The sequence below is a fragment of the Lissotriton helveticus genome, chromosome 6, assembly GCF_964261635.1.
Source record: "Lissotriton helveticus chromosome 6, aLisHel1.1, whole genome shotgun sequence".
Taxonomy (NCBI): Eukaryota; Metazoa; Chordata; class Amphibia; order Caudata; family Salamandridae; genus Lissotriton; species Lissotriton helveticus.
Window position 1 is genome coordinate 1,437,204,655 of NC_136067.1, and position 22,717 is coordinate 1,437,227,371.

At 44.5% G+C, this 22,717-nt stretch overlaps 1 protein-coding gene across 2 annotated transcripts in view; it reads right to left on the minus strand.

The window, feature by feature from the left end:
- Nucleotides 1-22,717, minus strand: part of PDE7B (phosphodiesterase 7B) — a 1,141,924-nt gene that overhangs the window by 656,849 nt on the left and 462,358 nt on the right. For both annotated transcript variants that reach the window (XM_078649226.1, XM_078649227.1), the window contains exon 2: nt 8,004-8,064. In XM_078649226.1, coding sequence (XP_078505352.1) covers nt 8,004-8,064 — 61 coding nt within the window. The remainder of the gene's footprint in view (nt 1-8,003; nt 8,065-22,717) is intronic.

Here is a 22,717-nt window from a genome sequence, read left to right on the forward strand (position 1 = left end):
CTGGCTGCAGTGGACTCTGGGAGTCTGTGCCTGCAGTCAAGAGGAGCGCGATGTGGAGATGCGGAAGGTATGTTTTTTTTTTTTTTTTTTATTTGTCTTGTCATCCGTCCGTCCCTTCCTTTCCCCCCTACCCTTTCACTCTATTAGAACACCGGCCTAAGCACCTGCTTTTTAGAGCTGCTGGTTTCGGCCCACTTAAAGCTCTGACTGTAACCAAACTGTATGATAGTTGATTGGTCACATGACGTTGGGGTGTCGTTTAAGGTTGAAGTGACCATTCTCCAGTGTGGTAGGCAAAACACTTCTGCCACACCAACGGCTTTCTTACATTGAGATAGTACCCATTACAATAGTAAAAGCTGTCTCTGGAACTAAATTCCCACCATTGGGGAATTGCTGTCACCAAGGTGGGTGCTGGAAACAGGGCCGGTACTAGGATTGTTGGGGCGCTGGGCAGAAAGGGAATGTGCGAGGCCCCTCTAAATTGCATAGGTGTGACACATTCAGGGCTGTTTACATCTGGATAGATGCCCCGGCCCGAAGCTGCAGGCCCTCCATCTCAGCCACCTACAAGCACCTCTTAACAGCTCATCAAGTCCTGAAGGTGTGACGGTTGACGGAAGAGGTGTGGCGCGTCGGCTAGGGCGACTGACTCCGGAATCTAGGGAACATGGTTCGATCCCCGGCACCGGCGGCAGATTAGCCCAGCACCATGTGACTCTGGGCAATAGCTTGCTTAATCTTCCCGACGGCCCCCAGCGCCTAGAGACCCTGACGGGTGATTGTGCGCTTTACAAATGTGGATTATTATTATCTCCAGAGAGGGTTAACACTGCCAGGGAGCTAAACAACAGGGCAATAGCCATCCCGCTGTGCCTCTGTGTGGGTGGAGGCCTAATTGACAGACAAACCTGAGGAATGTGTCTTCTTGCAACTGGGAATGGGGGCTCCCTTCCCTCGGGTTCCCCTTACTACATCATAGCAGTGAGGCCAGGGGAGAGGGGTCTCCTAAGGTGGCACCTTTCAATATGGTCTGACTCTGTCACATTGATGCGGGCCCCAAGCTGGAGGACTGACTACGGGGCCCTGGGGAACTGCCCATGCCTAGTGCCAGCCCTGGCTGGAAATGTACACTCAAAAAACGTAATAAAGTCATCAACCCACCTCCTCATGCTTTGCCGCATAGCTGTTGCAATGTTACTTTCTCTATTAATAGCTTGTCACAGTCATAAAAAGCATTTATCAAAGCAGGCCTTGACAGTAGCGGCTGCTACACGACCCAGGTGGGGAGGTGGGGGCAGATATGGCGGGGGGGGTTGACAAAATAAGTTTTTTTTAAAACCACTTACTTGTTACGGCCGTCCGCTGTCCTTTTTTTCCTGTCTCCGGTCTGCAGCAGAATGCAGGACGCAGCAGGAAGCACCCTCCCAACTTCCCAATAGCCAATCACAATGCTGCAATGCAGCGTTGTGATTGGTCTGAGCAATGTGGATCGGCACTCAGACCACTTAGGAGTGGGCAAACCACTCCTCCCCTGCTCCTCTGTAGTCAGAGCATCCCACCCCAAAAGCTGCTGCAGCAGAAGGAAACATAAAATGATAATAACGCAAGTTATTATCAGTTTATATTTCCTTTACTTCACTGCTGTGAAGCAGTAGGGCGAAGTACCTCCGCCTTAGCAGAGGAGCCGTCACTGGTTCCTGGATTACTGACAGTTGACTTAAATATAAAATTAAATAAATTCTAACATCAAAATTAAAAATCAGCAAAATATATTTCAATAAGACGAAACCATTTACATATAAATCAAGTTATTTTTAAATGTGTGACAAATATTAAATTTTTTTGTTTTGCTAATTTTTTGCCTTTAACATTTATCAGAACTATTGTGTCTACACACAGCTAGAACAGTATAGACATGTTTAGAAAAGAAAGCAATACAAAATGTATGATGGGAGGTGGAGGGGGAATCAATGGTCCACTTCAGAAGATCTTGCTGTGACATACTCTTATCTTACTCTTAGCTTGTTCCAGACTTCCTAAGGCATTATTGGTACAATCAGAAATAAGCAAAGAGCACTACAAGAGAAAAGTCACCCCTACTCATAGTAAAATCTATGCCAATGTGTTTCCGACCCAAGAAACCGAGACCCATAGGCTGCACCAACGGAGTTTTTCACCTTAATTTCTGGAATATATTAATTGCACAGATTCTGGTAGAATTTTGCACCAACATTTATTCCCAATGGCATATGCTAAAAATAGTTTTTGCAATGCTATGGTCAGTCCATATGTAGATGTTTGCGGTTGACAGGTGGTACAACTGTTGAAGAAAATTACACTAGTATCACAGCAATCTTAATTAATTGTCCTAAATCATGCAGTCCCCATGTTCTGCTTGGAATGCCATGCAGCTGAACAGCTTTGGTTGACTTGATGGAACGTTTTACATAATTTTCAACAAAAAAATATCTAGAAAGCTTCAAACTGGCCTTTGTGTCAAATATCTTTTTTTAAATGCAGTTTAATATTAACTTGTTGATTTAAGCAGGAAAAAATTAAAAATGTCATATTTATAAAAAAAAACATTTTGTGGTTTTCTACACCCACATTCTTTTCCTGTACATACCAAACTGCACAAATGTACCAAAGAGCTCTGTAAACAATGACTAATACGGGACACAGTTTGAGTACGACTCCAGAGGTAATCTAGGGAGAAATGGTTCACTCGCTAAACACTGGTAATGTGAGCATATTAATGAGGGGGTGCACTGTTTTTCCACCATTACAAGATTCAGACCTCTCAAGGTCAAGACCTTAAAATGAGGTAATAACACTATCAATATTATATATAAGATACTATAGGTAATACACTATTGATAAATGATTCCCTTAGTTTAGGCAGCGACAACTAGCAAAACTAGCAAAACACAACTAGGATGTTAAGCAGTCTGCTGAATGATGTGTGTTAAGACCGACTGGGAGAAAATCACATAGTCAAAAAATCCAAATTACACCCAAACTGGGATTCCGACTTGGGCACAAACCATACGATCAGTGGTATTTTTTTAAACTCACTGTGTATGTGTGTGGTTTTTTTTCAAAACATTTTTTGTAAAAATAAAACAACATGTTCTGTTGTATGTATAGTCTGAGATGCTTATCGCATCCTGCCCAGGTTTCTTTTCGCTTCCAAAAATGGCAGCACTTAAAATCAAGCGTAATAGGAGTAATGCTACTTCTTGGAAAAAGACAGGAAAGTTAATATTGTTTGTCTTTTTAACTATTGTCTACAGCTGTCATTTAGAGCGCTTACCTGCCACAAAGGCTGAGCGACATTCACATTGTCCCATTGTAGCCACACCTTTGTTATAATCGACAAATCGTAGCCATGCCTCCCTTATAATCGACAAATTGTAGCCACGCCTCCCTTGTAATTGACAAGCCCCTCTTAGATGGTATTTGGAAATGATACAGTGTTCCTACTTCAGTAGCTGTAATACCGGATTTTGCAAAACTTGAGAAAGGGAGAGGCGATACTTTTGAGCAAGTCCTGGTTCTTTTTGGTGGATTGTGTGAAGGTTTGGTGTGGGGATGACAGAGTGAATGTGGTTCAATGAGGAAGATTGGACAGAGAAAACCATTTGTTGTTCAGGCATCGGAAGTTCCCCTTTCAGGAAACAAGTGGTACATGGGATAAAATTAACAATCGAAAAAGCCTGGGCCCCTGTGTGCTTGATCTGTGGAATCACGTTAGCACATGGTTTTGATTGTCGCTCTCTGTGTATCGTCCCCTTGGATATTTATAATGGGTGTCTCTAATGATAGTAAATGGATTGGAGTTGTTGAGTCTTTGGCAAATTAAAATAGATGAAGTAAATGCCTCCAACCTACATCACTTTTGAAGCAAGACATATGTGCTTTATTTACAGGATTGGAGAAGGTATCTTAGCATTGACTCTAACGTGTAGTCATTGACTCTATTGTGTAGTTTGGAGCAGTGCTTTAAATGGCCCGGTACTCACCGATACCCAGTACCGGTACTTCTTCATTTTCTCCCCTTGAGTACCGGCACTTTTTTCTAGAAGAAAGAGAGTACTGGTACTCATGGGGATCTGACTTTAACCGAGGCAGCGCGCTCCCTTCATCCCTCAAGATATACTACGGCAGCACCTTTCAAGCACTGAACGAAATCAATCAATGGAGCTCGTCACCAGGACCCAGCGTGAGCTGCTTTGTAAATCAGAGCCAGGGGTGTGTCTGCTGAGTCATTTGCTTATCCAAAGATCTTTCACAGTGGGCGCTACGAGGGGGCTGTAAAATCTAATGGGTGGCAGTGGGAGGCACTATTCAGGACATAACAAAAGAACAATGGGAAGGCTTTTACAGTCGCCACGCATCTGAATTGCTTTCTTGCACACTTCCACTTCCACACTCGCTGATTCCTATTTCATCGACCCTGGACAGACCTTAAGACCAATCAAAAATGTGGAGATTGGCACCTGGTTCCCCAGTACAGACGTTGTCAGCTCTGGCCCTAACTCCGGTTTACAAATGTTCCAGGAGAGACTTGTTTATTTATTTTATGCGTTTTTACATAGCGCGGACATTACCCGAAGGTGTCAGAGCGCTTCACAATAGGAACAGTAATGATACATGAGGAGAAAATTACAAGCGAACAAATTACAAAAGCAAACGTTAAGTTACATGAGGCAAAAGTGACAATTGTGAGCAAAAAAAATACAAGAGTTAGCAAACGATACATTACAGGAGGAAAAAGTGATATGTGTGCAGGTTACAAAAGCATACAAAGTACAAGTAGAGAGGTATAGTACTGCAATAAATGGCAGACACTCCAGCACAAGAACAAACGTTACATGAGGCAATGGTGGCACTTGCGCAAGTATCTAAAGCAAACAAAATGTAAGAGGTAGCAAACAGTATGTTACAAGAGAAAAGTGATGTGTGCATGTTACAAAAGAGTACCAGTACTGGACAGATGGCTCGGTGGGCTGTAGGCCACCGGTTCAATTTAAGGCAGGCTGAAGCAGCATGTAATCCTTAGGCGGTTGGTAAAATGCATGCAGAATTCGTGCATACAACATTGGCACGGTCAAAAAGCTAACCCCGCCCCTTGTTCACCCTTAGCCCCGCTCACTGCTCCTTTTGGTGAGTACCTGCACTTATTTTTTTCCATTTAAAGCACTGGTTTGGAGGATATCAGCTGACCTTGGCCTTGAACGCATTTTAAAGGGATATATGACGGTACAACGCGTACCGTCACAACGCATACCTTTACAGCGCGGCCGTGACAACGCAAGTCGTTACCACGACTTGCGTTGGGGGGGCGCGGATTTCGAATAGTTTAATTTACTATTCTAACACCAGTCCCCGTGGACCCTAGGGAAGGTGTTAGGATAGTAAATTAACTATTTTTAGACCTTGAGCGCCCTCCAGCGCAAGTCGTGGTAACGACTTGCGTTGTCACAGCCGCGGTGTAAAGGTACCGCGTTGTGAAAACATCGTTGTAAACGATGCTTACCATTTTAAAGCACTGATTGTAACATGTTTTATTTTTGACATATGTGTATATTTATTTGGTTTTTAAAACAACACACACACCAATATTAAAAAATACCATAGTCTTCAGGTAAGCAAGATATCGGATATTGGCTAATACATCTGATACATTTCTAGAGACAGATCCAGAGGGGTAAACTTCTTTAAATGTTTCGATAAACAGTCTAATGTACCTGACCAAATCTACAAATCGATAAGAACGCCTTAGGAACAAACTCAGGGGACCCGAAGTAAAGTAGGAGAATGATTCTGTGTCCTGTTCCACTGGTTTCCACAGTTGGAAGAACTTATTAATATTGCTTGGGACCTTAAAATCCATTCCGCTAGAAGATGACTAAGAGAATCGGAGATAACTATCCCAAACTGCCTCTGGCACTCACCTGCAGTCTGGTGCAATTAATTTTGATATATAATGTATGTCCCACTCGACAAATTTCCAGAGGGGATTCAACTTCAACTTTAAGACAGAGCTTACAGTCATTAGTGAATATGTTGTGAGCAGGGCCGGCGCTAGGCATGGGCAGCGTGGGCGGCTGCACAGGGCCTCGCACTCAGCCCACCAGCATGGGGCAACGCACTGGCAGGGCCGGACTGGGTACCAAAACCGGCCCTGGCAAGGAGCTCGACCGGCCACGGTGGGGGTTGGGGGTGCAGCCGAGCTGTTTGCCAGGGCGGTTTTCGGACGATTTTGTTACAGGGGCCAATTTTGTAGCTAAGCTGCAAAAACGGCTCTGTAACAAAAACGGCCCGCCGGGGCCCAAAATCGGCCCCCACCCTGAAGCCCACGGGGAAACGCCCGGTGCCCGCTGCGGCTAGTCCGGCTCTGCGCACTGGTGATGTGACCTGTTGTTTCCCTGGGGATCTATTACAAAGAAAGGTGTCGCCTGCAATTAAGGTCCATTGGAGGGGTCCCCCCCCTCCCGTCCCTGGGCCTCTCATGGATGGTGTCCAGAGGCATAGGGGAGGGAGACTGAGACGCTCCCTCAATTGCAAGGAGACCATTCACAGACACTGTGGGGTGCCCATTGTCCAGCATTTTGGCGCCTCCACAGTTTTAACTTTTAGACCACAATCAATTCTCACACCTATCAGACTGAAGGTTTGAGAAATGCTTGTGGAGTAAAAGTTAAAACTGTGGGGGCGCCAAAATGCTGGACAATGGACCCCCCGCAGTGTCTGTGAATGGTCTCCTTGCAAGGGGCCACTTATCTAAATTAGAGGGGGCCTCGCACGGTCCCTTTTAGCCCAGGGCCTCGCAAATCCTAGAACCGGCCCTGGTTGTGAGAAAGCCCTGGCTATCTGTTCACAAGCTTCACCTCGTGCATTTCAGAACTGGAGGCGTTAATGTTGGATGGAAAAACGAAAATCCAAATTCCAGTGAATACTACCCAAATTGTGAAACGTGATGGTTAGCTGTGTAGCTTTAATGTCCTGAAGTCCCAGATCCCGAAAAAATGGTGTCTGCCACTCATCTGGCCCAGTGTGTTGTGCAAATATAAAAAGACCCTTTTCATGCGCTTCTCAAGAACAGAAAACAGGGGAAAAAACAATACTGAGTGCCTAGAGAAATAATCCATGTCTAGTGCTAGTTTGTCTTTAAGTGTTCAGATGTTACTGAATGGACGCATGCACGTCACACAGTGTATGGGTGTTTGTTTTCTAGTGTCTCTGAATTAGCCCATGAAAGTATCCCGCCATAATTAAGAAGTCAAACATGGAGGAAGTCGTAATTAATATAAACTTGTGTTACAATGAATAATCTTACCCAAAAAAAAGTGACATTAAAAACATCATATGTGGGACTTTCCACCCAGTTTGTAACACTCAATTCCATGCTACAATAAATATTTTCATTTGTTAATATTATTGGCTGCCATTTTGTATAACCACGCTTCACACACCCTGAGGCAGCCGGACCTCGTGCCATGTAATATACATAAATACTTTTACCAATGAGCTCTAGCGTCACAGCATGAAGGCATGTATCTAGAACCACACATAAAACACAGCTACTTTTTGCACACATGCTATGAATTGTGGGTCAAATTTGCAAAGGAGACAAGAACATTTGCCCACGCTTTGTGCAGTTTTGCTCCAATATCTACATAGAAATCCAGCTACAAAAGGAGATACTGGAGCAGTTTCAATATAAAATTGGCCCTTCAGTGATATTGGGGGTGAAAATATTTTCAGCACCCGTTCAATTGACCGTTCATTTCAGAATTATTAAGAAGTCGACTGAATAGAAAACACGTGGTATTCCTGCCGTCACTACTAAAAAGAACACTAATCTATGATAAACGTTTGAATACATTTGACCTCCATGCTTTGCGATAGCCCAGCCATCAAGAAAACGTTGCTCTGACAAGAGCGCGTGCAGACAGACCTCTCCAATTCGAACGGGGTTAAGTAAGTCAACTTACCTAGCATGCGAACACATTTGGCATTCTGATCAGGGCAATCGAATGAAATTTCTCCACACCTCTGAAAGAAAAAAAAACACGAGGCACAGTCAGCGCAAGGCTCTGCTGCAAAGTTTCCAAGGCAACGCAAGTGCGCAAATGCAGGATGATGCGTGTTTGGTGGAGCCCCGCCCCTCAGGCCCTCTTCCCGCTCTCACTGCAGTGTATGCAGACAACGGCGCTCCCGGGCCATTGGCAACGGCAGCGACGTGCATACCTTTCACTGCAGGAAATGGTACCTCAGCATGTCTCTGTGCACGACAGACCCTTTTTTTAAATATATATATAGGCAAAGGAGTATTACATGAAGCACTTTTAAACACAAGCAAAGTTCCCGCCACAAGGTGGTCTGAATCAAATGGACGAACTCGCGTTGGCAAATCCAATAGGCCCATCTAGCTATAGGCTTGTAGGGGACAGTGTTTGTGTGTTAAGCATGGAGCAGGGACCCCACCACCCCACCCAAGGAAGAGAATTTGCAAGGTCCTTCTAATCTGCTTACAGCGTGACACATTCAGGGCTGTTTGGATCTCACCATAGTGTGCTACTCACTGAAAAAGCGCTTCAACACCCCATCAGGCGTAGCAAGCGCAATATAAACGCAAACGTTTTTTCCTCTTCTAACCCTCCACTATCCTTGTCAATCCAAATAACTGACTAACTTATCCACCACTCAAATGACTTTCATATTTCACTATACTAATTCACCACTAATGGTGTTATGGGTTCCAGAGTAGTGTGCTACTCACCGAAAAAGCATTTTGACGCCTCATCATGGATAGTAAGCGCTATATAAATTCAATTACAATCAGATGACCCTACTCCTCAAGCAGCCCCTGCTGGGCTGCTGATCTCCCTCACAGACACATACAAGCACCTCTTCCATAAAGGGCTGAAGTGTGAGTTTATTGTAGGCTCAGAGAGATAAAACGTATGGGGAACCAAACTGCCTGACAATGGGCGTCCTGCAGGGCCGGACTGGGAACCAAAACCGGCCCTGGCAAAGTGCTCCGCCCGCCCCCCCCCTCCTCACTCGGGGGGTTGGAGGTGCCACCGAGCGCTTTGCTAGGGCCAGTTTTCGGCCTATTTTGTTGCAGGGCCGATTTTGCAGCTACGCTGCAAAAACAGCCCTCTAACAAAATCGGCCCCCAGGAGCTCAAAAACAGCCCTCACCCTTGCGGCGCACCAGGGGATTGCCCGGTGCCCGCTATGGCCAGTCCGGGCCTGGCGTCCTGGGGTGTCTGTATATGGGCAGCAGTGGAGGAAGCCCGGATACAGGACAAACCTGCAGAATGTATCCTGTTGCAATTGGACCCACAGAAGCACCCCAGTCCTAGGTCTCCCCGCACCACAGCGCTACACCATGGTTGCGAGGTACAAATGCATTAGCACAATTGCAATGAGACACCTCTCTTAATTGGATGGGCGGGTGGGCAGTGGCAGCTCCTCAGCTACGGCGGAGGAGCATCGCCCCAAAGCATTGCAGCAGTGAAGGAAAGGAAAAAATAAAATGATAATAACTTGATGTTATTATCAATTTATTTGTTCCTGCTGCAGATGCATAGGGGTGGGTCGGGGCTGGTCTGCTCACAGGAGTGGTGGGCACACTGAAATGCGCATGATGCTATGGCCGGCCATCTCGGGCCGGCCAAACAATCATGCACATTTAGCATGTTCTCCACCCATGGTCCATTTCATCCTTGGTAGAGAACATGCCCAAGCCCCCAATCTCCGCCTGAGAGACGAACTACGGCGTTCAGACCAATCACAACAGTGTATTGCAGCGTTGTGATTGCCTCATGGGAGCCTGGCTGCTTACTCTTCGACCGACAGAGGAGAGACAATATGGGACAGAGCGGCGAGGAGGTAAGCATATTTTCTTTTTTACATCCCCTGCCCCGCCACCTCAGATTCATGCCGGCCGTCACAGCCAGTGGGATGTGGGGCTGGTGTGCCGTGGCTTGGCCGTGTCACACTGGTGCGGGCCCCATGTTGGGGGGCTGAGTACAGGGCCCTGGGCAGCTGCACACATCGCCCATGCCTTGCACCTGCACTAGCATGAAGGTGCTGTTTGTGTGTGATCTGGATAAGTGTAAGGGTGTCTAAGGTGCTTAATTACAATGACCTGTCTTGTGAAAGAGTTTGTCCAGCCACGGCCGGTGGTAGGTGTAACTGTGGGGGGGTGATGTAGGAAGGGGGAGGGGCAGGGTGGGGGGTTGTAATGTATGGATTACGGACTTTAACAGGTAAGTGAACATATACATTAATAAAACGAATTTCGTTGCGCACACTGCATCGCATTTGGTGATGCAGTGCACACAACAAAATTCGTTTTATTAATGTATATGTTTACTTACCTGTTAAAGTCCGTAATCCATACATTACAGCCCCCCACCCTGCCCCTACCCCTCCCTACGTCACCGCCCCACAGTTACACCTACCACCGGCCGTGGCTGAGTTTGTCTTAATAGCAAACAACATTTATCATAGGAGAACGTGTCTTTGTAAGTCAAGAGGAAATGTGATGGCATTGTCTTTCAAACATAGTACAATAGTGTGAGTAAAGGCGTGCTGGAAGTCATCTGACCTGCAAAATGGGAGTGCTAGGTGCTTACTATTTCTGAGTTTGATACTTCAGAGTGGGAATTATGTGTAAGTTGCACGTGAATTCCCCTGTTGGAGGGTGTGCATGCCAACATGTTGTGCTGTTTGCTCCAGCAAATTGCCGCAGATTTAACTTCATCGTTAAGGCTTATCTGGTAAATAATGGACTATTTTCATAACAAAGAGTGAAACGTTTGATTGCTCAGAGAAATACAGCCGCAATTGTGGATGGCAGGGGCAGAGTCGTCTTCTTCAATTCTAATTTGCAATAACAATCTTTTAAGCTAGGCCTATAACCAGCAAATCAAAAATGGTGTCATTCACATCACAAATGTAATCAATTAGCCCCAGGAATCCCCATCACCTTTACTCTTTAACACCTACTGGACACCTCAAATGCAGATAAGATCCTGCTACCCACTGCAATTCTAAATGTACAAAGATGATATTCAAATAAATATCCTGCTAGGCAGCTCTTCACACCAGGATCCATCATTAGCTACGTGTTTGAGACGCACCAACTATTAGATGAAAAAGAGTTATCTCCACATGGATAGCTTAAAAACTTTCGTATATCCTTATTATAGCCTTAGGGCCTGACGTAGCAGGCTCTACCGGACAATAAAGGCCCACTCCAGCATTCGGTGAAGGCCTTTACAAGGGAGTGGGCCTTTAATGGCCAGTAGAGCCCGTTCCATAGAGCTCTAAGGCTATTAGAACATTCCGCCCCTAGAGGGTAGAATGTTCTAATTTGTAAAACAAAGGCCTCACGGTGCATGAGAGGGTTAAAATCCCCTCGGGCTCCATGAGGGCTTTGTTAACCCGTTTACCACGGCGAACATTCCGCCGTTTGTGGGCGTTCTGAAGGGTGGGCGGGACTGCGTCGGCCAACGGTCGTGAGCAGCACCAGGGAGGGAATGCTCGCGTCGCCCAACGGCCGACGCGAGCACAGAACGGGTTAAACATTGGAATGTTGATGCTCCAGGCTTCTAACGGCCATTAGAAGCCCGGAGCTGTCCATTGTTTTTAATGGAGCGCTCAACATTCCAATGTTCTAATATTTGCAGCACCATGGCAAATAGCCTCCTATTTGCATGGCCAAGAGATTTAGGAGGCGGTTAGCTCAATCAGTGAAACCTCTTGGAGTTTGGTTTGACACAGATACCTCTAACACAACAGAAGTAAAAGGATACCAACTACCGATTATGTTGCGAAGATCTACGACACTCATTCAACAAAGACAACAGATTGAACTCATCAGAGGATCACGAAATCTGAAAACACTCATCTTTTACGAGGCCTTCTGTAAAAGTTAGCCCCTTCCTCCCCCCCCCCCAGGACCACCCCCCTTTTCCTCAGAGGACAAAGCCCCTCGAAGGTCAATATTTTCTTACACGCTGCACAGTTTGATTAAACTGAATGGAGGCCCGTGGCCTCAGGAGGCCATGGGCCAGGGAGGGATTACTGGGCCACCACTGTGGGGGTTGAGGCTTTTTACCACTGCTGTCCCATTGTCTGGCCTATTATGGTTCTGCAAATTGGGCAGAGAATACATGTTCCTCACTTGCTTCTTTGTAGTAGCAAGGGTGAGCAATTACAGGCCTCTCAGGGCGGTGAGTGTGGGAAATACTCAGGCTGACTTTAACCTTACTTAACAAACTTGGAAGTTTCATGCCTTCCTAAGTCAATGAACCTTTGCCACTCTTGACTAGACTGCTACCTGTCTCTAGTGGGTCCACCTTTTTACTGAGTTCAAGTCATTCCTCGGTTCTGAGATACAGGTAGGTCTTAGGGTGCAGTTCAGACACCCCCTCCTGATTTAGTCTTAGCACCCAGTCTCTTGAGCCAAGGCCAGTTCAGTGTTTCACCAAATTCATAGGAGTAGCATTAGGCCACATTTGGCCCTTGCACAGGATCAGAATCTCACTAGTATCAGGAAGCCTTCTAGTGGCCCAGAACAGTCTTCTCAGATGCTGTGTGGCAGGCGGAGTGTGTCGCTTAGAGGGTTGCGGCAGAAGCTGAGCCTTCTGTAGGTGGCCCTCTTCCGGGTGGCAAACTTGAGATCATGCCTCACTCTGGCACTCCGGTGGGTATTTGATTCATGGACATGGGTCACTTCATCATTCTGGTAACTACTTGCCACTTGCTGTTGACACAGGATCAAGACTGATTTGCATATGGCCAGGTCTAAACTAGGGTGGCATGGTGAGCAAAGGAATTGGGGCTTTAACCCAGATCTCTTGACTGAGGGTTAATGTTTTGATTTGCTCTGCATTCCGTCCATCAATTGTGTGTTTTATGCTTCCTTGCCCTAAGTGCGCTGAGTTTGCCCAGACGCAGGTCTTGGGCTCACTGTGCCACTGGATTCAAGCTATCCTTGCTGATGAGGGGAGAAACCCCGAAACCGGACCTAGGATTCTTGTTTCTGGTCCAGGGAAGGACCTGGCTTAGCAGTTCGGGCTGGACTGCTCCCGTGAGGCACAGGGTCAAGACTGATTTACATATGGCCAGGTCTAAACTGGGGTGGCATGGTGAGCGAAAGAATGATGGATTTAACCCAGATCTCTTGACTGGGGGTGAATGTTTGTGTGTCTTTCACTCCTGCTTAGCACACTATCAATTCTAATGCACACATACAGCACACAGTATGACAGCGTTAAGGATTCTGGGTTTATCATGAGCAGCGGAACTTTAGATGAATGGGCCTGTAAGCGCACATTCATGTCTCACAGGAAAAAGCCTATTACTATAATTCACCAAATATGGTACACTGCCACCACAGTGCTCCACGCATGAAACCCACGACAGGGATGGTAGTCTCTGGTCACTATAACTAAGCGCGCTTGGTGCACCCCTCCCGGCTCAGGATTGTTCATTGTCAAAGACTGGGCCTAGAGCAAGAATGCACACAAGTTTAGCGTGTGCGATGACCAAAAATGAAAAGAAAACAGGATCACAGTTATCCAGTTCGGGCAATCTGGGCAGAAGACACAACTGTGCATCGGGCTGCGACATTCCTGTCCCAACACAACCTCCAAGAGTACTACAACCTGACCTTTCCTCTGCAACCTATGTCATATGTCAACATATCCTAACCTGCACGCATATCTATGACTTCCTAAGATCTTCAATTCAGAAGTGACATTATGTTGCAAACTATTGTTATACAAATCAATAAAATAAAAGTCTTAAGCTAGAATCAAAGACATTTCTTTCTCCTCTCAATCCAGCATGATTTGCCCTTCAGTGCCATAAGAAGTGACTTACGCTGCAGCATATCTGCTTTTGGGGGTAGGGGGTAATAAAGTTTAGTGCCGCTATTATTGGCTGGGGCTCCAGGAGACAGACTGTTCAATGTAGGTCAAAGTATGGATATAGTTTGGTGTGGGGGGGGGGAATTGGTTGCACGACCACTTAGCCCCCCACCTCACCATATTCTGTAGTTGAGGCCAAAGCTATATATTTCATTGTGCTACATCTGCCTGAAAATCCGAAATTGCAATGCTTAAAAAAAATCTGACAGCCTGAATGAAGCGTTATATAAAACTGAAATTCTAAGTTAAGATATACCTGTGCTTCAGATGCCATACAAATTGCTCCAACTGCTGACAAATGTGACACGTGGTAAACTTACCATGAATTACTCGAGAATTGCCTAAAGAGGACCCAAAAATTCACACTCCCAACTTTCAGGAAAAAAAAAAACTTTGAAGAAACCAAATGCATCATGGACAGGGACACTGCATCGTGTGACAGGTAAGGACCAAATTACGCAACAGGGTTGACTACGGTATGTACAAGAAAAGGTAAAACATGCTGAGTAATGCAGCACATTTTTTTTTCAAAATATTTTTACTTTGTTTTTTCAAAACATTGAAGCATGGCGGTGAGACAACCAGACACCAAGTATTAAAATGTTATGTAGAGAATTCTGCATTTTTTCAAGCGCTATTAAGTCATTTTTTCCACATTTTTACACATTAACATTGAATGGGCAAATGTTATGCTGTCCATATTTGCAAATATAGTAAACGTCAAACTGAGAAGTGCTCTGCATGCTGACATGAAACTCAAGCTACTTTGATTTTATTTTCGTAAACCATAAGTTTCAATAGGTTATTTTCATGGTCAAGATTAGAGTCTAGACCACAGAGTGTCCTTGCGTTCGTTCAAGAAAACCGTGGCAAATGTCAGACCTTCCATTTTTTTTTTTTTTTTTTTTTATGTTTCAGTGTTTGAGAGAGGAGCCGAGGCCTTGAAATGGGTGAGGCCATGCTTTGAGCCTGTTACTGCCTTAACAGCCAGGGGGGGATGAGGACAGGAGCAATGGAAAGGGGGGGGATTAACAGCCCATAAGGCCCTGAACAGCCTCTCCTACCATTGGTAAAACACACAGCTGCATCCTGAGTCTGCGAGGTAGCAAACAGTAATAAGCAGACTGTTTTGTTACAAAAAAACAATAAATGCAATATAAAAACGTGCACTGTACAAACGAGTTACTGCCTCAGTTGTTCCTTTTTACAACACAATGTATCCATTTGTGATAAGGGAAGTGAAGATAGTTATGAAGGGGAAGTGTCTCACCTGGAAGGTACATTGTTTTCTTACTCTGATCTTGGCCCTCACTGTGCAGGTTGACAACAGCCAAGGAGAAACATTTTCTTTTACTGGGACAACCAAAACAGCACCACTAAGCCAAAAAAAAGAAAAGCAGCAACGGATCCCAGAAATGCACATCGCACCCTCTAGCCAGTATTGTTTAGTACAGCCCAGTAAAGATGCATCTGCAGATATTGATGCATATCAGTGCTTAATTTGTAAAATATTAACTGCCAGGGCCCTGACCAGGAGGCTACTGCAGCTTGCACCACCCATCGCCCCTTTCATTGCGACCAAAACAACTACTAACCATCTCTCTCGCCTGCAAGTGCGACAGTTCAGATTATTCCAGGTTCTCATAGCAAAGGAATGGCTGGGAAAGCAGGTATTAATAATGATTTATGTATATTGTATTCATAAACAACAGCTGTTGTGCTCCTCTCTAAATTAGATGAGCAGCACCATCATGTGGCAGATTGTCATAAGTGCAGTGTTGACAATTGAGTGCCGGTGCCGAACATCGAAAACCACTGGCTCAAATTAAGCACCGCTACATACGTTCATGGGCCGCTTCTGCACCCAGCAATCATTTGCATCAAGCATGCAACCATGTGCAGTTGATGTGTTTATCACACAATTTAAGTGCTTAGTAATGTAGACATAGTATACTGCCTTGAAGGCCCAACGAGCATGTATATTTGTAACGGTAGCTGTTAAATATCCGGCAAGGCCACAACATTCATCTTTTATTGCAGCCACACATATTTATAAGTATCATCGTATTTTTCTGTCCGCCAATTAATGATGTGAGCTATATATTCAATGTTCCTCACCACGAGAGTGGCAATTAAGCTGCAATAAGCAACACTTTGGCAAATAAGTCACAATGGTGTCAGCACAGGGCTTTCTTTGAGTAAAAAGATCAATATGAAGGCGCTATTGACTATGAAAACTTCACTTACAGGGTCTATCAGCTCAATGGTAGATCAATGGAGTAGTAGTCAGGAATTATTAGTTCAAGTCACTAATTACTGTACTTTTGCTGAAGACTATATAAGGCGTGCATTTCCAGCACGTTGGATAGAATGCTTGGATATGATACGCCAGAGTTCTTATTATGTGGACTATAGCCAGGGCCACTGCAAATATGAAGCCGGAGAGGAGCAGATTATACGGCAGCGTTGAGTAAATTATGCGGCAAGAAAAGGCAAATTACGCTGCATAATTCGGCACATTTTGTAATAGTATTATTTTATTATTTCGTTATTTTTAAACTTGGTAACACTGTCTGGGTATTGGTTGCACCCCATTAGTACCCTATGAACACCAAAATGTAGCAATAAGCAACAGAAAGGTGACCAAACCAGCTTTGCTACAGTGCCTTCCACTGCGCGGCAACACGTGTCGCTGCATTTTTAGTAACTTTTTAACCATTTGAGATAGAAACCAAAAAATCTTTTTCGTTTCAATCTGCATGTTTATGCGGCTGGTGATAGATTATGTGGCACATTTATAATTATGCAAAACTCTCTGAGACTGCACAATTTCTGGCCCTGGCTATAGCTACTGATAATGATTCTTCAAAGTAAACATTCTGTGCTGCAAGCTCCCTGTTGCTGTCCTCTGATGTGTTGTGGGCTGCACCCTGGTCCCAAACTACAATCTTCTATTCCTCTGCTTAAGGCAAGTTATAGGCAAAGCATGGAGTGCCGTGGGGGAAGGAGCTTCTCCACGCCCAAATGGTCTGGTGGAAAAAACAGCTCCATTCTCGTGCAGCGTACCTCCCTCCAGTCTCTTTCTCCAATTCAGCCATTACCGCGCAGCTACCCAGGGGCCTCATTTATGAGGCCATGCATCACTTTTACGCCGCGGGTGCGTCACTTTTTGTGACGCATCAGTGGCGTAAAAAATGCGCCTTGTTGCGCCATATTTACAAAGTGACGCATCTAGGTAGATGCGTCACTTTGTAAACCCCTGCGCCACATTATACCTGCGCCAGGTATAATGTATGCAAGGGGGGCGTATTGACGCAAGAAAGGGTCGTAGATGTGACGCAGTGAAATCTATGTGATTTCACTGCGCCACTTCTAGGACACAAATGCGTCAATTTCTTACGCCTGCCTCACAGCAGGCGTAAGACTGACGCAGGCCCTTTCACAAGGGGCTTGCCCCATGTGAAAGGATACATTGCTGGAGTTGCGTCACTTTTGTGACACACTCCAGCAATGCGCCACTTTTGCGCCATACAGATACGTCAGAAATACTGACATATCTGTAACTCCTTGCACAATGATGCGTCATACTGTAAATATAACGCATCATTGGTGTTGCAAGGAGGGCGCAGTGAAAAGTGACGCATCGCTGTTTTCACGCAGCGATGCATCACTTTTCATAAATGAGGCCCCAGGTTCCTCCCTTTGCTTTTGTTGTGGATGAAGACCTACCATCGAAAAAAACAACAAAAAGTAAACAAATTGTGTTGTTTTCTATTTCTGTGTGGTAATCGGGTTTGCACTCCCGCTTAAAAAAGCAAGCCGAGGAGTCCAGATATATGTGTCTGGAGTGGCTGCTTCGGAGAGGAAGATTTAAGGAGTGACACAAGGGAATTAACCCCCATTATTGCTCACTTTTGCAGGCAATAATCCTTAATTGACACCAGTCGTTGCAGGTCATTTCTTGCAATGCCAGGACAGAGATTGTGCTCCCAATGTATGTGTCAAAATAAACAATTGCCTTAGTGTGACTGTAACTGCTGCAGCCATGTGTTCATCCTCATGCTTACTGTGCCTAAAAGAAGTGCCCAACTATGATGTTGAGAGACTCTTTTGTACATCTTGGCTTTCGAGATGAGAAAATCAGTTTGTGCATCCCCAAAAAAAGACATCTTTGTTCCAATTGAAGGCCGTCTTCTTCCTTTCTCATGGTCTCTGTCTCTAGCTCCAGTGCACTCCCTTTGTTAATGAAATCATGTGATTCATATTGAAAGAAAGTTTGTCAAATACTATATAAAATTGTACTATAATTACATTTATATAGCGAGGCACCAAAGCGGTTTTCGGTCGATTTGTGTCTTGCCTTTGACTAGCTGCTTTCATTGTAATACGTTTACTTGTCGACGGAACCTGTGAGTCACAGATATATTTTTCTTTTGTTAGGCATTTTTAGACTTCAATAATCATGAGCACAGAATTTCTTTCACACTATGGATCAAAGAAAGCATGATATTGCTTCCGCTATCACTTGAATTTGGTCCAGTCCATATTCATGGTAGTTTAGTCCCTCTTTGCTTTCCATATCAGAGTGCAAAGTGACATCACCGGTGGAGTGGGAAAGCTAGGCTGACCAGCTGTTGATTTTCTTTTATGGTGTTTGTTGTGTCCATGCCACTATTGCACGCGATGAATTGCTCGCTTATACAAGAGTGCGTTTGTTACAAGGGATGTCCTGTCTATCTAGAAGACTATGGGTGCATTGCATCCTTTTTTCAAATGCATCTGTGGTGTTGCCACCCAACAAGTGACACACTGGAATTATTACTGGTCTTGCAGGGTTTGTACTGGGAGATAGCTAGATGAATAATTGAGAATTTTGTACAACAAGACACTAAAAATTAAATTGTCTTTTGGCACTCCTAGCAAGTATGGGGCATCTTGTTTCAGAAAGGGCTAAAGATAGTGGCTGAAAACACAACCCTGAAATGAGCTAAAACCAGGGAAATAGGTGGCCGTACTGAAGGAGATGAATGTTTAGTTTACCTATAAAAGGGGAGGTGCCTTTTTTCTGTGTGGAGGCAACTAGGGAAGACCATGAACAAGTAAGACCTTGTACAGTGGAAAAACAGCCTACTAATGTGGGTAGGCTGGTTTATAGACTGAAGAGATGGCGGGTGTTTTCGTATCTTATGGGGCAATGTGGGAGATTCACTTTTACCTCTAGTCTGAGGTAGATAGATACTGGTCTTAGATGCATTTCTTTGCCGGGTATGAAGTATTGAAAATAACCCATGACTCGCACAGAGGCAAAGAAACTTTAGCACGCCGGGGATGGATTCCTGCTGGGAGGCATGTGAGTTTGTATTTGAAAGTTCCATCAAAAGTAAATTTTTTTGATCTTGGTGGTAATTTATAGGAATATCTGTAAGCATCTGGAGCTATAATGACAAAATCTGGTGCAGCTTCTGCTAAGTGGTTGGTTTTGGTGGCTGTGGGCAGAGGAGGAAGACACCCACGCTGCTGAATGGAGCTACTGGAAGCAATGAGGCACTAGGCTGGTGCCAAATGCCTGTAGACTTGAGTGGGTCTGTGATTTGAAGTGAGTCCGCCCCTCACCACTGTGCGAAACCAAGATGACTCATGTGATTGGCATTTGCAGTTGATTACGGAGCTGTGGTGAGCATAGATTCCAGAGCCACACTATGGGAATTAGCGAGGGGCTAGGGGAGTGTAGTCATGCTAAACAGACGAGATCCTGAGCCTGCCGTGGGACTGGAAAACCTGAGGCCAAAGGCGCAACATGGGAGCACAGCGAGTCGAAGGAGTGGATGGGGTGATTTGGAGGTGGTGATGAGTGCAGGGCAGGCCGCTAAAGGCACCCTCTCTTCTCACATGGGAGCTATCAGCACGCTGCTCAACTTCGTTGGACTGGCGGATTGTGATAGTAAGGGGAGATATTCTTTTGGGGACTTGTGAAGCCTAATTGGCAAGGACATCACAGCATACTAGTCAAGGTGCTCGAGAAGCGAAGGGCTTTTTTTCATCTTGCCTGGTGGTACCACACAAGGATATGTTGGCGGACCGCAGTACTGTACCTGTAAAATAAGGTGAGGCTCTGATTCACCACTTGATAAAGGACTTAGGGGAGAAAATTGATAATTTTGGCTACATCATTGAGGGGGAGCCTGGAAGATCTCAAGGTCAGAGGGAGTCAGCATAATATTTGGATGCAACAATGTGGAGGAGCCGGTACATGGGCAGGCCGAGATTGAATGGGTAGGAGGATTTTCAGAACAGGGCCTTCTCAGCCATGGTTCGACTGCAGCACACATTGGAAGTACTAGATAACACAACAAGGACATCATGATGAGGCTCCTGGGTCTTCTCCATGTTGAGGGATCAGAAGATCGGAAGGAGTTTGCCCGGGGTTCCTCCAAAAGGAGGTATTGGTCCCTGAGGCAACTGTTATGCTGAATATACACAGAGTGCTCTGTCTGCCCGCACTGGACTCAGAGGGAATAAGTCAGAGGTTGGAATGGTCCTGGTGGAGCTGAGAACGCCACAGCAGCGAGAGGTTTTCACTCAAGCAGCCTCCAAAACCCAGGGATCGAACTACAGAGGTAATAAAATATTGGCGTTCCCCAGCATAAGTAGGACCACGCGAAGCAGGAGGACAGAGCTTCAGACAGTCAAGACTGAGCTGCTGGCAGCAGGTTTTGAGGCATCTCTTTGGTATCCATCAAAACTCTGTGTGCAGTGCGGGGAAACAGCATACTCTTTCACCAATTTCCGGCCATTTGAAGCAGTTCCCATATTGAGAGAGGAAAGGGGGGAATTCAAGGGCAAAGTGATGGAGGCAGCTGAGAAATGGCTGGAAAGTCCAATCATCTATAATTTGGGAAGAAATATTGGAGTCATTTATGAAGACTGACAGGGTTTATTGGTATTTTCTATTTCATGCCTTCCCCCCTTGTTTATGCTCTTGGGTACAGCTTGAAAACTTACTCTGAAGAGGAATGGGTTTCTTTTTGAGCTAATAAGTGACTAGAAACTTGAGTGGGATGTCTATTATCAGGCTTTAATCTACAGAGCAAGGTAATATGTAACCTTACTATTGTTACTGCCCAATAATAAATGTTTACCATAAAGACAATATGGATAATGTAATCCCTAAATACAACATATAGAGGTTGAATGATCACAAGGTGAGAACACATCACTGCATCACCCATGCAAAGCAGTTTGCAATACAAGATAAGGTCACCTTCCTGAAATTCTGCATCACAGTCCTTGCATCACCAAACAGAGATATCATTCATCAAAGATGTCAACAGGAACACCCCAACTCATGTGCTAGCTTCACAGGGTACTCCATATACCTTATTAACAACTGTTGTGAAATGCACAGACATTAAATTTAACAGCGGTATTCCATGCAGAAGAGCACTAGTTGTGTTTTGTGTTAATTCCACCATGGTATATTCTTGAAGCTTTAACTGGAAACCTCATTATTGTTTTTTATAATTATAATTAGTAACTGAAGAGGACCATTTCACTCATGGGAATCTTAGTGTTACATGATTGAAAAAGTATGGCTGCAGGAAGACCTTTAACATTTCATGTGTCCCAGTTGGGCAAGAAGGAAACACGGCCATTTAACATGCAAACAGGTTTCTCCTAAGTTACCTTCGCCCTCACACAATGACTTTTGACACACACTTGCCAACATGACACTGCAGATTAGTTTTTCATGAAACTATACTTGAGTACAAAATCAACTTTGCAAGAACACTATCATGATACCTTGAACTTTACTTACAAAGTCTGTACATACATTGTTCAAATATGATTACTTGCTTCGACAGTTATCTATAGTACATAAACAATTGCAGCCTGACTAGATTATAGGCCCAGGGCAAGGATGCTTTCTGTTATAAATAAATAAGAATTTCCGGGTTTAGGGAGAGGAGCACTTGCTGTCATTTGCGCGGTCACTACATGCTGAAACCTCAGCCCAGCTGTTAGCTGATCCCTCGGTGAGGGATGTCCAACTTGTGACCAAGACAAGGACCTACAATCTTTCCCTTCAGGTAATGGAGTTGGATCATCTAATGGGGATTCCTGGCAGAACACATAAATACTCATCAGGCATCTAGGTTAGAGAACGCATACTAGGAGTATGATCTATATATATATATATATATATATATACATATATATATATATATATATATATATATTCACTGAAAAAACCATAGGTTTCAGGCCTTATATAGTTAGGAATTAGCATTTAAAAAAACCTTTGAAATTCACTGAAAATACATAGGTTTCAGGAGTTATATAGTTAGGAATTAGTTTTAAAAAAACTTTGAAATTCACTCAAAAAACTATAAGTTTTAGTGGTGTTATAGTTAGCTCGACATTTTACTCATACAAAACCAATGAAATTGCTCCTATATAGTTAGTTGTACTAACTATATTTCGCGCACCCGCAATCCACTGCTGATGATGTCACATATTAGATCATTCATGACATGGTCAGTGACATCACTGATGACATCTCAAATTACATCACTGATGACATCACTGATGACATCATCCAGTGAATGTGGTTTGCTTCGTTATTTAAATATGCATTATATATATAGCAATTTACATTGAAGAATAAGTGGATATATATAAATAAATATTTGGATGGAGGATTTAGTAGCAGTGTAATTGACTGTTTACTTGACCAATTTATAATGTCTCACTAAATAT